The 17,009-nt window shown below is 35.4% G+C and overlaps 2 protein-coding genes across 2 annotated transcripts; both read right to left on the reverse strand.

The window, feature by feature from the left end:
* Nucleotides 1–4,333: 4,333 nt before the first annotated feature.
* Nucleotides 4,334–10,486, reverse strand: LOC131792466 (uncharacterized). Its single transcript, XM_059109831.2, has 9 exons — nt 10,402–10,486; nt 9,401–9,477; nt 8,883–9,057; nt 8,582–8,683; nt 7,607–7,682; nt 7,167–7,261; nt 6,464–6,626; nt 6,055–6,189; nt 4,334–5,115 (listed from the first exon to the last, which is right to left on the reverse strand). The coding sequence occupies exons 1-9, from the start codon at nt 10,420–10,422 to the stop codon at nt 4,754–4,756; spliced, it is 1,206 nt and encodes a 401-aa protein (XP_058965814.2). The 5' UTR covers nt 10,423–10,486; the 3' UTR covers nt 4,334–4,753.
* A 2,212-nt stretch (nt 10,487–12,698) lies between these two features.
* On the reverse strand, nt 12,699–16,261 carry LOC131792478 (adrenodoxin-like protein 1, mitochondrial). Its single transcript, XM_059109846.2, has 6 exons — nt 16,023–16,261; nt 15,862–15,916; nt 15,229–15,335; nt 14,755–14,842; nt 14,180–14,232; nt 12,699–12,929 (listed from the first exon to the last, which is right to left on the reverse strand). The coding sequence occupies exons 1-6, from the start codon at nt 16,141–16,143 to the stop codon at nt 12,826–12,828; spliced, it is 528 nt and encodes a 175-aa protein (XP_058965829.1). The 5' UTR covers nt 16,144–16,261; the 3' UTR covers nt 12,699–12,825.
* Nucleotides 16,262–17,009: the final 748 nt, after the last annotated feature.

Raw genomic sequence — 17,009 nt, forward strand, 5'->3', positions numbered from 1 at the left:
TCTCTTTTAAAGTACTGTTGTGATATGCATCCAGTTCAAGGAGAACAAGGCGCCGCGGTCTAACCGATCTCCTGTTTTGTATATTTCGAAACATCCCCCTTTGTCTCTTCGACTGTAACGCATTAATTATAGAGATTTAATTGTAGCAAATAGTTGTCCTAGTCAACAACTGAAATTTAGACAAAACAGATGTGTGGATTTCTTTGTTTTGTCAGAATCTCATTCTTAGCCTACGTTATTAACAAGGAAAGAGCTATATTTAAATCGCTGATAAATAATTAAAGTCACACTAAATTTTAAATGGTGAGCTACAAATCATCTAAAGAGATGGGAGGCTGCACAAATATCCTTAGAAATTTTCTTCTGGGGAGATTAGTTTTGTTATGTATTGTACGTACATATTTTAAACAAATGCATACGTTTAAATGTCCTTTGAGGCAAATTGACTCAGTGGAATCCAATTCAACTAAAAGGCTCATTTGAATCGTTATCCAGCTCGCAATCTATGACGTGGTTATGGTGCAAAGGCCACATGAGCAATTAACACCAAACTTAAGAATTCTCGTTCCCCCACCAACGGTTCACCGCTATTTCACAGAGTACGTTTCAGTTGAAAAGAAAACAAACCTTTTCACGGTTTAGAAGTTGATACATAAACTGAACAAACTATTAGAGGCCTAAGGATCGCGCCTCACGCACGTAGCACAACAAGAACATGTGTGGGCAGCGTACAGGAATGTTATTATTCTTGGATTGTTATGGTAACAGAGCATTGCGATCTTACTTAATTCAGAAAGTATTCTCTGTTAGGCTCAATCAATAATTTATGAGGAAATTTTAGCAGATAAAACCAACCACTACAGTTGAATGAGCCGTTGTTATCGAGATTTAGAAATCTCCAGAACTAGGCAAAACGCACGAGTGTCTTTACTTCATTGTTGTCCGGCGCTAAATCGCCTCGAGTAGTAACAATTGGAATCCAAATATACTGGCAAAGAAAAACAACGAAGAATACATTTGAATCTGCAGATGGCTTTACTTCAAGAACCAGATGAGTTTAATATTCTTTCAGGCGACGAATTTGTTCTCATAGGAGCAGATGAAGACCCAACACCACCTTTCAAGAAACATAAGCGCGTTCACTGGTCACAAGATCTAGTGGAGGTTTTCTATTTTGTACCAACGAACAACGCGGTTATCCCCCCCTTCGCAGATTACTGTTCCTCAAACAGAAAATCGCGACAGAGGAAACCGCGAAGGACTGCCAGCTCCCTGACTCGAAGTGCAGGACAAATCAGCACAGTGATGGTAATGAGAGGACTACAGTTTATTACAAAACAACTAAATGATTTGACGGTGGGAAGTGTTTCCGAAGACAGGTCAAGCAGATGGGACGAACTGTTACAATTGTATATGATACGAGAGAGGCTTAAAGACGAGAAAGGCGACTGGGTGTAACATAGAAATGAGAAGGAAACGAATGAAAATATCTCACCGGCCGCTATCGAGTATAACACGAAAATGCTCTGACTGCACAAGCGGATTAAGAAAAAATGAAATCCGCTTTCAAACATGAGAGGCGAACTAAGCCGGGACAACATTGAATTACAAGCAACTAAGAGTTCCTCAGCGCGGAAATAAAACTCTTGACGTCGGAGCTAACTGAAGACTAAAGAAAACATAATATTTTGGTAACCAAGAGAACAAGTTCTTCAAATCATTTACTAAACAATATTCTTCGTCTAATGTACGTTCGTCGATTTTTCAGATGCACATGGATGTATCTTCACTATATAGAAAAAAAAACGTTATTGACGCAAAGGAAATCCGGAAAAGTCCAAAATCGTTTGCCATAATAATAGCTTAAATCGGAAAGAAACGAAGCGATTGAGGACGGTTACGATTAAAAGGAATTTGATTCATAAGAATATGTTCAACAACGACTCCGGAATATTGAACTTTGAATCATCACTTACCACAAGCAATTACTTCGATTGAATCAAACAAATAATAAACTACATAAAATTTACTCCATTTATTTGATTAATTTGTAATAAAAATAGACTCGCTTGTATAAATTCAAAAAAATTAAAAAGGAAGTAGAAAATCTACGCTTTTTAAACAAAAAAATCGAAATTGGCAGAAATGGATGTTATTTCGAGTAATCACCTGGGAATGACATAAAAGAACTATTATTTCTTGAGCCTCTGTTTTCGAGATCACATCTATTCAGGGACAAAAGTCATTAATTTTTAACGTTGAGAACTCTCAAGTACTCGCCGTAAGGTTAACAAGATCTCCTACTTGTGTATGATAACAATCGTCTTAAATCTTTCAATAGTTTTCTGTCGAATACACGATGCATATTGTTCAAAGCAATTTTTAAACATTCAGTTGCAAACGGTTTACTCAAATGGAACATCTGTCACAAAAACGAAAAAAAAAAAGGAAAATAAAAAGATACAGTTGATAGATTTATTTTCAAGCTCGTTTGACATTGTCTATTAGAACTCAGTTTGCATTCATTGTATAGCTTTGTGTACAAAATTTGGTTGTTTTTTAACAAAAAGTGTTTTAAACGCAATAATTTTACCGGATGTGATTTGTTAATCAGGTTAGTTAGAAATTTGTTGCAATACTACACAATGCAATGATTGCATTGTGTATAATTCTCAGTTTAAGCCACAAACATGCGTCAAATTCATTATTCAGTATCGACGGTGACAAGATACATTGCATTTCCCTTTGTTACGCAACAAAATTGTGGTCAATTTTCATGCAGATAAAACATTGTTTAGAGGTGATTAAGAGGTCTTAGATACCAAAGGCGTGGTTGCCGCTTAAAGTCAACTGAACTTTGTTAAACAAAAGACCCATTGCTTCTCAGGGCTGACTGTATAAAACCAGTTCTTTATAACCTTCTTTATACCCCTCTGATAAACTAAAGAAAACTTTTTTCAATTTTTTCCTCTCAACACCATCGATGGTAGAGATCAATGGCTCAAAACCTAAAAACACGACATTGAAATTAACAAAAATTAATCCTTGAAAAACAAAACAAAACAAAAAAACCTGCCTAGCCTACCCAGAGATGTTCAAGATGTGGTCAAGCCAATTTTACGATGTCACGTGACATCACAAACTTGCAGTGTCTCATTACGCTTACTCAAGTTTGGTTATTCATTAGAAGCGAAGCCTAAACTGTGACTAATTAAGGCCTTGAAAATAAGGAAACCTAAATAGTGAAATCTAAAAGTACTAAAGTTACCTTTTTATCTTCCACATGAATATTCTGACAATGATCAGTAACCTTTGGAAATCTTAAAACTAAGGTTCTAAATAATGCTTTGAGTAAAAGTTTGAAAAATATTACAAAAACTGTTGAACTACTGTTTCCGTGGAGTGAAAAGTTTATCTTTCTTAGTGGGTCTTCCCCCATTGAATGCAATATCCTTTGATATTTTGTCAAATTTCAAGCACTTTAATTAAAGAATGTCATTCTATTATAAATTAGGTTGTTATATAATAGACTAGTTCAGCTGCTGATAGGTATCAAATATGTTTAGTATTATTTTTCAAAAATCTTAGACTGCATTTTGTATTATTCATATTTGATTAAAGATATCTTTGCCATCTAAGTTTTGTTTTCTGTATTAGTCTGTGATCCCTTATTGTAAACTACGAATGGGTATCTCCCAGGCTACATAGTTTGACATTTACGTGATTTATTTTATTTCATTTTTATATAAACTGAAAGAGACCAGATAAAGTTAAGAAGTAGATGAAAGATTATGCCCACTAGGAGAGATGGAAATCGTTTAATACGAGTTGATTGACTACAACTCAATTTCTTCAAAATTTTAAAAAAGTTGAATCACAGTGTAATCTCTGTGGCAAAAATATGAGAAAAGGAATTTGTTTGGGCTTATGGCTGTGGCATTTTTATGGTTATTCTTGTTTTACCCCATGAGAATGGTTTGTGGATACAGAAAACATGCCATTGCCGATAAATTGTATGTTTAAGGTAAAAATAGTAATAATGATAATACCGTCACCACTGTAAAACAAATAGTATATAAATCCGATGTCATTTACTATCTTTGAATCAGCAGTAACACGGGGGTGGAGTGTGTTTATTTTCCTACGTTACACTCTTGATTGAGAACTTACTCTGATGATTTTAGCTTTCTAGAAGCAAAATGTGGAATGTTTGATGAGCAATTGGGAAACGTTGGCTGCAAGTGGAGTGCAAGAACACGTATCTGTGAACCTAGTTACCTTTGCCAATTTTTTAATTTCTAGTGCAAAGAGCTTCTAAATTCAAAATTCAAAATTCAAAATTCAAACAGTTCTCACTGGTCCTCTCTTATTAGCTATTTAAAAGGAAAGGTTCCTATAAAAATAATTTTCACACAGACAATGTAATTTATATTATATAAATACATGTAATAATATAATAATATATAGTTAAGACTAATCTACAACAATACCACAGGGCTATGAAAATTTCTTTTTATCAATTAAGGGTTTAAAGGTTTTAAAGTTCTTTAGTTTCCCTGAAACATTAAAACTCTACAGCAAAACATCTCGTGCTGTCCTCTAAATGCTGGTCTTGGGTCTCACTTAAAACAGCTCAATTCAATCGTTTTCACGTGCTTATAATGTGGGTTTTGCTTGATAACAGTGTCACTGTACACAATTTTTTTCCAGAGTTACACGTAAGTTAAGATTGCTCCAGGCTTAACCTCTCCAGCTACAGTTTGGCAACAGCTGATTTTCCTTCCCCTTTGGCATTTTGGATCCTATTTGCCTCATTCTCGATAAGATAAACAAGATCTCTAGCGCTTCCCCAGTTTAATGTCATTCCCCACCTATAGTGACCATAATTATGAAATATCCGGGGTTCTAAAGGATCTTGTTCTAGTCTAAGTCCAGGTTTTCTTCCAGGTCGAATGCCAACAATAACCTGGAAATCACTATCCCTAAGAGAATTCAGGCACGGACTGAGATCCTTGCATTGTCTGATCATAGATTGGACATATGGAGCTGTAATAGATGCACTGCAGTCCCACCGATTTAGCTGATAGAATGAGCCAAACATCAGAGTATCTTCACCTGCAAGAGCATAAATTGAAACAAGCTGGACATTTGATTTCTACAAATGAATTAGCTATAAGCCAAACGATAAAAATGCAACTTAAAACTATCATAATTGCAACACATTATGAACCTGAATAATTGGAGTACTGTTTAGAAACACATGTATTACAACTGTATTAGTTGCAATGGATCTGGCCGTGTTAGTAAAACTTAATGCTACATAAAAAAGCACAAATCAACAAGTAAAATATCTAAGTTCAGAGTTATAGCTGCCATACAGTTTAGAGAAATGAAAACAGATTGTTTATTTTTCTGTGCATGGAATTAAGCTGCATGACTGTGGGCCTAAATTAGGCCTCAAAGCTAAAACAATTAACTTAACTACAAATCCATTTCCCAAAACACAAATAAATTCTACAATTTCCAAAAAGAAAGAAGTTTCCAAAACACACAAATGAGTCCCCAAAAACACTAACCTATTTCTAAAAAGAAAAATCAAGACACAAGGTGCCTGCTCCATATCTAACTAGTATCTAATTATCTATCACCTTTCCCTAGAGAGATACTTCAGTCTACTAAAGTCCCTCCTTTCTCCCTACATCAAGGCATGTGATCCAAAGAATAAAATGGCCATGGGAACAAGAATGTTGGTAGCTCTCTGATTTGCATTACTCTGCTCTCTGATTCCAACCATCCACAGAGTAAAATGCACAGCAGATACTGTACTTTTAATTACTGTTTATAATGCCACATCTGTGACAGTGTTCACCCAATCAAAATTATGCCATTGGGTTTATTGCTCATTTCCTGCAACAGTTGGGTCAGTTTTGTGTAGGTGCATGACCATGGTTAAAGGAATTGCATTCTAATATTTAATTTTTAAATTTCAAAATAATGATGACGATAAAAATAATAGCTTTTACCATAATATATCATGGCAATTAATTACTCTACCTCTGGGGAAAAGATATGGACGACCACAAATTTCTTGTCCTGATTCATCATGTCCAAAGCTGGTATGCTTCCCTTCCACACAAAATTCAATCTTAGGAAATAAACTGCCATCGTTTTTTACCTTCAAGAGAATCCCTGTGAAGATATGTTACACACTGTTAGTCTCAATAAATTTCAAGTTGGCTTCATGCTTTTTTTTTTTTCAAGCTTGGACTTCCAGTGATGAGGTCTCAGTTGTATGAGAGGCATTTGTTGTTTATTTTTGTTAGAGCATTTGGACTCTTTTCCATTATCTAAATCTCATTTCTACCATCAACAATATGATCCATCATAGATCCACTTTTCTATGGCCAGCAGGACTATAGCAATTGAAATAAATTAACTTTTTAAGGAGAAGAAAACCCATTACCCTTTGCTGGGAACATTCCTTGATCTCCAGCTAACTCTATTGAGCCTAAGCCTGAACAGTTGACAATAAACTGAACACCATATGTCATTCTCAGTGCATCCCCCTGCTCTGTCAGTGGTCCTCTAATGGCACCTTGTATAAAGTGTGCCCCTTTCCTTTTGCACTGAAAAAAAACCACAAGAATTTGATCAAGAGAATCACCATGTTGGTTTTTGTTTAGACCATCACTGATAAAGATAATTTTTTTCACAAGGGATAGTGAATTTAAATTTTACTGATAAAAAGTGATCATGTATTTGAAAGTGACCTTCTTTCTTTGCTTTATTCATTTATTTTTTCAATAAACATGGTTGACTCTCTCTTGCCATGAGTTCTGCGAAGGCTCTCTGCTAGCCATCTTTGGTTATGATCATTTGTTATTATGCACAGCCACAGTATGAGAAGATATTTTAACCACTCAAAAGGGGGAAGGGAGCTATTGTATTGTAACAGTTTTACAAATATAAACTAATACACTGGGATGGTTTTTACATTCCGCTAATTAAAGGTCATCATCACAGCAAACTAACCTTACTCTACGATCTCATGACTAATTTCCGAAAAAAAGTATTACTTTGTTAGACTTGGTCAGCATAAAATAACCCTCTTAATTTCAAAAAAACTACATGAAAAACTGACAAATAAAACAGGGAGCAGCTTGTACCTCTTCAAAAAGCCATGTTCCAAATTTTGGTGGATCAATGATTGGTGCAAGAAAAGAAACAGCATCTTTTATCAGACCATTTCCATCTGTCAAGCCTAAACAGGGAGATTCCATACAAATTAGGAGTTTGCAGTTAATCTCTCAGCTTAAGAATAGAAAACCTTGTCAAATACAGAGTATTTTCCTTATTAAACTGAAAAAGAGGTTTTCTGAACTTAGTCAAAATTAAATGACCTGCAGCAAAAGGAGAAACTTACATTGTCTACAAACATGACTTTGGTAGTGATAATTGAAATAGCAATTGAAATTAAATTAACTACTATCACTAGCACTATATCTAACAGAAGAACATATGACAGGGGACTTCTGAAGAACACAATTTGTAGATGATTATGTGGTTCATCAAAACGTCAAATCTGTTTAAGGTGTCTCTCCCAAACCTTTCTCCTTAATCAATGACATAGAATTTTTAAATCTTTTCATTAGCTTGTACTCCTCCAATATTACAGGATCAATCTAGGAAAAAACTTCAATATTATTTGATACTTTCTGATACCATTACCGACATTTAAAACAACCAGATGATGATCATGTACATCATCAAAATCAATTTTTTTTAACAATTGTAGATAATCATCCATAATCTATTTAAATTAAGGGATAAACATTTGCTGAGGTGTCAGATACCATTTCAGTAGGCCAGTTCTGTCATTCTATTTCAACAAAACTCCTATTTCCAAGAAAATAGTAGATAAGCATAAATTGATTGACCCTATTCCAAAAGTAGAATACTTTTCTCTTCAGTCCCAATACAATACAAACAAGACAAGGTAGAATTTTTGAGCAGAAAGCAGTAGTTGTTATGGGAAAAGTGTGCTCCAGATAATCAATATTACAGGTAAAATCTCCATTGATAACATCTGCAAACAATTTTTGAATTGACAGAAATTAAATTCAGATCTCATAATCTACAATTATTGTATATTTCCATAATTGTAATTAAGGATGGTCGGGATAATTCAGTGTCTGGGGTAACACCTCCTTTAAGACAGCCATTTCTTTGACCTTAAACCGATAAAATATCAGGATGGTTAATGTTACCTGATAACATGGCAACTCTAACACCAGAGGCTCAGCTATTAGCAGTAGTACTTACCTTGCAATAAGCTCATTACCTAGTTTTTGACATGCACTTTGACTGGGGGGAATAGTAGTTTAATAGATGTCTTGTAATGTCTTCCTCAAGATTAGGGGTAATTAGTTCAATTATGATCAAGTAGTATTTTTTAATTCCACATCATTCAGCAGACAAATTAAATTCTTCAAAGTGCAACAAAGAAGATAGTGTTCCCAGTTAGATGAGCAAAAAATAAATAGGACATTTACAAATATTTTAGTTTAATTCATTTACTTACTTTTTCTCCCAAAAGAAATACCAACTCTCTTAAGTACACTCCTGTATTTCTTGAATCATTGCAAAGTGAGGTGTATCTTTCTCCCCCATATACTGACCATTCCTTGAATCAGACAATACATTTTACATTTCATAAAATCAGTAAATGTCAAACAGTAAATAATTATATGAATCTGAATTTATCCCACATGTTGGGAATTAATGGAGGTAAATCTTTAAATCCTCAGTAAGAATTTTGACACTTTCTTTGACTTTCATGTAATCATTGCAGTTAAATAAAGCAATCATTGTCAAGTTCAAACCTTCAAAGTTTCATTCAAGATTCTTTGCTCAGATTCTGATTTACCATGCGGTACATCTGCAGCCCTTTGAACCATAGCCATAGGAGGAACACAGAGTGCTCCAGAGGCTTCTGAAGCAATCTTAGGTAAGTGTCGAATAGAAGGAAAATCCTTTGATATAATAACCACATGATGCCTGTTAATTCAAAGTTTATAAATGATTTCATTATTATTATGGTAAATATACTCTCTGGTTTGCTCTCAAGTAATTAATCTTCATTAAAATGACATAGAGAATGTCTGCTGCCAATAAACATGGAGGCAACAAATCTTTAGTAAAATGTCAAATATGTAAGCACAATTACATTTTAAGGCAAAGGCAAATAGAATGTAGGGTAAGAAAGATGTAAATGGCATATACTGTATACCACAGGTCACTAGTTACCCTGGATAATTTACTTAGCTGAATACCTAAAATACAAGAGAAGGAAAAATATTGGATATATTAAAATATTGCCAAACAAAGAAAGACTACTGACCCTCTTTCCAGTAGTAAATAAGCAGTGGTCAGACCAATAACACCACTTCCAATGATAAGAACCTTGCATTTAAATTCCTTTAGAGGAAAGTTGTTAACATATTATTAATAAAGTAAATTGCATGTGGGTAATGAAACAGCTTAACAGCCCACGCTTCCCTTGGTCACCAAAAAGTACCACAGTGCTACTTCAGAGTGTCCTAAAGCTACCTATAGCGTTCTCCCACCCTCTAGCTCTAAAAAATTAAATAAAGTTTTCCAATAAGTCTCTATACTGCCTAATGTTCACTTGCCTAAATCAGAGGTGTGATAACTCAACTTTAGTTAATAATTTTGATTACAATGTTTCACATACATTAAAAAAAGTGTACAACACGAAAATGCGCAATATCGCTGACACAGAAATATCGCTGGTCCACCATGTTTTCGATTCTTGAAAAAATTACTTAATAATATATGTACGGTATAATTTAATTTCACACCCTTAGGAGTAAAGTGTATCGCAGGTCAGATCGTAGCAATATAGTATTCAGTATTACTCTCTTGGAGGGGCCGGGTAGGATGATAAAGTTCGGTGATGGCGAAGTGACTTACCTAAAAAGATAAAGGGGTAAGTTTCTAAAGAAAGCGTGGTGCTGCGTCGGTGGGAGAGTATAGCAGGTAATTTAGTGTTAACAACTGGGTTGAAAACGTAAATTAGCCACCGTAAAGAGTAAAAAAGCTGACGTTTCGAGCGTTAGCCCTTCGTCAGAGCGATAGATCTGTATATACATCGCTCTGACGAAGGGCTAACGCTCGAAACGTCAGCTTTTTTACTCTTTACGGTGGCTAATTTACGTTTTCATCCCAGTTGTTACCACTAAATCACCTACTTAAAAAGATAACACAGCATCCTAAACCCTACAACTAATACCCCGTTTGTTTCTTTAGCTTAACATGAGTTTACTTATGTGTCGCAACTACAGAAAAGAAAGCAATCTTATAAATTATAAATTCAGCCACCTTTTTGTTTCTTGAAGTCATTTCCCAACTCTTGCACTGGAAAAGATTTCGGGTGACCTGGATAGCTGAAAGGAGCTCTAGCAAGGTCGACCGATGCGTCCGAGGAGCTTTAGGGACTTGGAACGAACACAATTAACCTGGTCATTGTCTCACCTGCGTCAGCGGGGAGGGGTCTTTTATAAATTCTCCCCCTTCAATGGTGGTCATGTGCAAATACTAACTCTAAGCAGGTATTGGTCCCTAAGATACAATACCGAATTTAAAGTATAAAGGTTTGACAAATGTTGGAAAACGTTCCTTATTTAACTGTGCAGCTACTGAGCTTGTCTAACAAAAAAAATATGTAGCTTGAAGGAGGCTCCATAGGGATTTTTCTTAATGTATGTTGGCGCGCGCGCCAGCGTGATGTTTTTCTAGAATATTTTTATGTTTTTTGGCCTTCAAGGTCACTAAATGCCATCAAAAGGCAACGAACAAGGTTCCAACTATTGTTTTCTGCAATAAATATTATCAGAATGATTTTTGTTATTAAGCCAAGAATCCACGAAGGGAAGCGCTCGCCAGCAATAATTTTTATTTATTAACTTCGCCATATAACAACAATAAAAATTAATAGATTAAAAAGAAAAGAAAAGAAAAAAATGACAAAAAACGACAAAAAAAAAAAAAAATGGCAGGGATACAGCAACAGCGTAGCCAATCACAGCGGGCCCAGATTTGATTTGGCATTGCCTTTGATTTTCTTCGATTTGCTTCGGTGAAATCTCTCAATTTTCACAATTTGTGATCATTTAAAAATTTTCACAATCTGCCGATCATTAAAAAGCCATTTTTTTTTTCAACAGGCATTAGGAAGGGCACAAATATGTTTAACGGTCCAGCAAATCTTAGGAAATCCCACCGCAGGAAACGTGATTAATTTCACTCGAAAGATCCCTATTTTCCATTGTCAACACATTACGTAATGGAATAGAACTTCGCCAAGATCGGTATTTGAGCATGCGTAGACTTTCAAATCTGTCGCCTTTAGGCGACCTTTCCTAAAGTGTTTTCTTTCCGGTTGACCTCTTTTTCAGGCGTACAAGGCCCATAAATATTACGGGTGCCGTCACTGGAAAACATAAAACCTGCATTATGTTAAATTGTTTTTAACACACTTTTCAGATAACATTCGTGTGATCGTACCCAGCCGCCATGTTTGTTTAGCATGTTGACGCTTTTAAAGCTCGTGCTCTGTGTTCGCACCCAGATCTCCCGCGGCCAAAATCTCTGGGAAGCTTCCCTAAATGCAGGTTTTCTATATAATTTTTTACCAAAGCAAAAAGGATAATTGACCCTCTCAGAAAACTGTAGCCTGCTCTCATAATAATTAGTTTGATTGAAGGGCACTGCTAGGTAGGAAAACTCAGGGGGTGAATTACTGTGCTCCCATACATCATTTCTTTTTGTATCCCTTTGCAATTACTTTTGTTTAGTCTGGACTGAGAATTGTCACCTCGGCTTAACCTCCCTGAGGGGTACAGCATGACAAGACAACCCTCCACCTTTGTGGGCTTCCTTGTATGTATCACTGTGTATCAATTCTTGCATGTATTTGTGCATTACCTCTTGCATTATCAAGTGTGCTACCTCAGCTGATTTGAAAGTCCCTTCATTCCTAGTTGCATTTCCTTATTCCACCCTTTTGTGTAAAATTCATGCCAGGCCTCAGTTGCAACAAAATTTTGAACCAAATGTTCCTTTAGATTCAAGATAAACAGTGGCAGTTCAGTAGCAACACCATCTCACAGGTTTTGTACAGTAACTTAAATCCTGAACACATCATTAATTCAAACTCACATCTTCTTATGTTTTTGTACATGTTCTTGTATTATTTCCCATCACTACACTTTCTTTGGTTGCCAACGATAAAGGTTTAATGCAATGATCTACTAATACATTTTCTACTGCAAATCAGGAAATTTTATAGATTTGATCATATGTTGACCTATTGAACAAAAGTGTAAAATTGCAGAACTGCATCTCAGCATTATTTGTTGATAAAAAAAAGGACGGCTTACTATAAGGAAGAAGGTACAGACCTTTTCATTAAATAACTAAGCCAGATGCATAACCAATGTTAGAAGACTGTTCATTACAATTTGTAACAGGTATTGAAAACAATAATATTATTTTAAAAGAGGGGTTTCATATTTCCCTGCAGGCAAGAGTTTATCAAAGGGGTGGGGGAATCTATTGAGAAAACTGGTAATAAACTATTTTACAACTGATTGAAGCCACTCATAAAATGATAGAGATTCCATTATTGACGAAACATTTATTTCCTTTCACTCAAAATGTTTAAACAGTACATTCACTTTTGGCAAGATACTTAAGCTATCTTATACAATACACGTCCTTACCCTAATTAAAAGTAATTCATAGTTAGTGGGGCTGTGGAACATGCCCATCTACATAGAAATTCCTGGTTGCCTTTGGTAGAGTTACTTCAAGTCCCTCTAAATCTTTGTTTAGTATGATCTGACAACCTGGTAGTACAAAGGAATACATTGATTTCACAAAAAGACTAAGGCTGACCTTCCTCGTTGAGGAAACACATCAACAAAATCCCATTCACTTAAGAAGAGGTTAATTTGATATGTAAGTAAAGTAAAGCCTTTATATGAGCCCAAATGGCCCATGGGGTCAGTGCTTAACTCTGGTTTTCTTAGCATGAAGCGGCTAGGAGTGTTGCTACTCACCCCTGGATGGGATGCTAGTCCATCGCAGGGTTACCCCCAGCACATTTGCTGGTACCCATTTGTACACCTGGGTGAAGAGAAGCACTGTGAGAGTAAAGTGTCTTGCCTAAGAATACAACACAATGACCCCAGCCAGGGCTCGAACCCGGACCACCCAATCCGGAGTTGAGCGCACTAACCATGAGGCCACTGCACCTCCACAATTTGATATGTAACTTCCACAAAAAAGTTTGTCAACATCAATTAATTGTATCATCAACAAGAATATGCAAGGTTGTTATATATAGTATGATTAGTCTAATCTAACTGTAATGATAAAAGGTTTTCTTATTTGTTACAAATTTCCTTGTCAGTTCCATCAGCAGAGCAAAGGAGACTGCTCTTTACATTAGGGGTTCAGCAACACAACTACATCAACTGACAGTATCACAGTAAAAACAAAAAAGAAAAGTACAGTATATCATACTCAAAGACCTCATCAGATTTGATAACAATTATTTGCAAAAAATAATAACATGGGCTTGGGTCACAATTTATTGCAGAAATGATTGATGGCAAACTTGAAAGAACTTTTAAGCCAAAAAGAATGATGTGCACCTTGGTTAAATTTTATGCCGGATCTAATTGATAGTGAACTTATTGAAATGGCTTCCATATCTTCCAGATGGATAGAGCTAATTTTGCTTTGACATTTGATTTGTTGTCCAAGGTAGCTAGGCAAAAATTTATTGATATATTTTTATCAGCACTATGGATTTATTTTTTCATGAATCAAATTGTTGGAAACCCCTTTTTTCAGCCCTGAAATATTACCAAAGAAGTATGCAAAATATATGGCATCAAACACACATCCACACCGTAGAGTACAAAATTCTAATTCTGTATGACAAAAAAAAACCAACTTACTGACAGTAGCCAATCATGAGGTACTAAAACTGTAAACAACAGGCTCTATCGTATGTTATGTGCAGAACTTCAAATACCTAGTAACTCCTTTACAATGACACTGCATAGTACTTTTACATTGTACTGCTTACCAAGTCTTGAGTTTTCCTGAAGAAATGGAGCCATATCCAGCATATCATCCTCCCTGGAGACATAATTCTAGTTAAGTTCATAATATTTACAAAATTAAACAACTACAGGTTAATCTTTACTATTTATGGTTTAGAGTTTATTTTCTTGGAGGAGAAAAACTAAGGGCTAATGCTCAAAACATCAGCTTTAAAACTCTTCACAGTGGCCAATTTACATTAGCAACTCAGTTGATAAAGCCAAATTATCTTGTTATACTCCCCTACCTACACAACACCACAGTTTCTTTTAAAAAAATTACTTTATTCATGAATCTAGTTAAGGTGTACATAATTATGAACAACTTTAAAATGTGGCTCTTCTAAATGGCTTGAGAAAATGATTTTGAGGAAAACACCTTGATACCAAGTGACAATTTATTTATCAGGACAGGTTCAACTATCAAAATAGCACATAAAAGTAGGCACCACTCAAAGGATATCAGAAGTATGAGGATGCCTGTTCCATGGGATAAGACAAAATCATTTTTTTTATAGACTATCACTGAGTACCAAAAATCTCCTCAAATAAATCTTACTTCTCTTCTGGTTCAGGAAGCTTTTCCAAAAAATCTTCCCTAACATAGACATGACACGTGGAACAGGCTAATGATGCTTCGCATGCTCCTTTAAAACAAGAATAATTTCTGAAAGTTTCTTTATTCAAATAACTTAAACATCATAAAGTATAAATGTTAATGATACATTTCTCATATATGCATGGTTGACCTCAATCCTGATTGCTCCATCATAAATAAACCCAGCTCTTCAACCTTCAACTTCCTTGGTCATGGCAGTAATAAACACAGTTTGAGAAAATACATTTTCATATTTGTATCACCTTGTTAATTTGCTTTGAGTTTCACTTAAATGTACTATGTATTAGCTTTCTGTTTTAAATATCTTGCATCCTTAATGGCTCTTTTGAAAGTAAAGCAATTGCCAGTGGTTAATGGGCACTTTCCATTACTAAAAGCAAATTAATTAGCTTAGTTGTAAAACATGTAGCTTACCCTCCACTTCTATGCCATAACGGTGTGCCAAGTATAGCAAGTTGTCTCCTATTTTCCCTCTAACTTTTATTTTGTCTCCAGTGCGATCAATATATGTGACATTTACACTTTCCAGAAAAAAGAAATAGGTTATTAAGATCAAAAGTATATAAAAGACTCATTTACCAAACCAATTCAATCAGCACCACAAGCTACTACCTTCAGCTGAGTTGGGAACTAGTTTAAAAATATCAGAATGATCACCATATAGTTTGAATTGCAATTTCTCATTGAAAAGTTGCTTCAATGTAACTTTTCAGAGTAACATCTGACCCATTGCATTTACCAGCCTGATATATTTGTCTTCATATAGGAATCTTGTGTGTTTTCCCTAAAGTGGCTGGCCCAGATTTCACAAAAATTAATAATTAAATCAATGAGAAATTTCGTTGCAGTGAACACAAGCTGCGACATATTCCTTTACTTCTTAAAAGGACTTGTGGCCAACAAAGAGAGGCTTAGACTAGTATACCGTTCTCCTTAATATCGATAATAACTACAATAAGTTTCCGATTGAAATAACTTTGGCTCACGATGTTGTAAACGAAAAGGTTCTGTTTGCTCAATAGAATGATTTACATAATTGTCACGTACACTTCATCAACTGACTTTGGTTCCTGCATCTCGTATTCCCCAGAATGAAGAGGGCCTTGAAAGGTTGAAGATATAACAAAAGGATCAGAAATAGTGTTACCACAATGTTACACTACATTACTCCGTTTACAAATATATCACGTAGTTAATTTATCACAAACCTGCGTGAGTGTAGAAATACTGAACATTACTTGTGACTTTTATTTGCAAAACAACCGTTGCTCGCACTCTATTTGTCACGTTTTTCCAAAGCTGTACGCTTCTTCGCGTCAGCATCATCATCCAACTGGACTATCCGAGCTAACGTTTTCATAAAGGCATTCTAGTTTTGCTATAATCTACTTTACAAGGTGTCCTCTGTTTCTCCGACATATTGAATTTGAATCGACGGTATTGATGTCAGTGGTATCTTCGTCAATGAGTCAAATCACAATTGGTGTACTCATATATGAACACTATACAGGTTGTTTATAATAGCCGTGCCTGAACTCGAACCCGCGCCTTCCCCAACGTTTACCAAGAAAGCGCAATTGTCTCAGTTGAACTGGGATAAGGCGATTCTCAAGCCGTTGCTGAGAAATTGAGCCACTGTTGTAAAGGAGAATTTTAAAACATTATTTCGCTGTCATTTAGGGTGGTGTCGGGTGAATTAACTCGTTTCTGGTGAATTTATCGGCGTAATTGGAAAGAAAGCCTAATTTCAATTTCATTTCCAGTTCAGTAAATTTTATTTCAGTTTCTCTTCAACTTCAATTTTGGTTTAATTTTCGTTTATGTGCAAGGCATCATGGTGCAACAGTGCGTATACCTTCAAAGTAAATTGGCTAACCGACAGAAAATTTGTGCACAACTGACAGAGCAGCGAACGACTAAATAGCTGCGTGGAACTGACAGAGTATTGATTGGGTAACGCTGACAGAGTGATTCTGTCACCCCACTAAACAAAAGCGATTAAATATATATATATATATATTTTTGACGAGACTATTAATTACTTCGGTGAGATTTCAGCTCCGTTAAAAGGTTTTCCCATGACAGCTACCCTAAAGCGACAGAATGGGAGACTTGAAATCCTGACTGAAGTGCGCATAGAACTTGAATTTTGAAAACAAAACTTAAGTGTTGAAAATAAAACTCAAATAATTTGA

Source organism: Pocillopora verrucosa, chromosome 8 (assembly GCF_036669915.1).
Source record: "Pocillopora verrucosa isolate sample1 chromosome 8, ASM3666991v2, whole genome shotgun sequence".
Classification (NCBI taxonomy): Eukaryota; Metazoa; Cnidaria; class Anthozoa; order Scleractinia; family Pocilloporidae; genus Pocillopora; species Pocillopora verrucosa.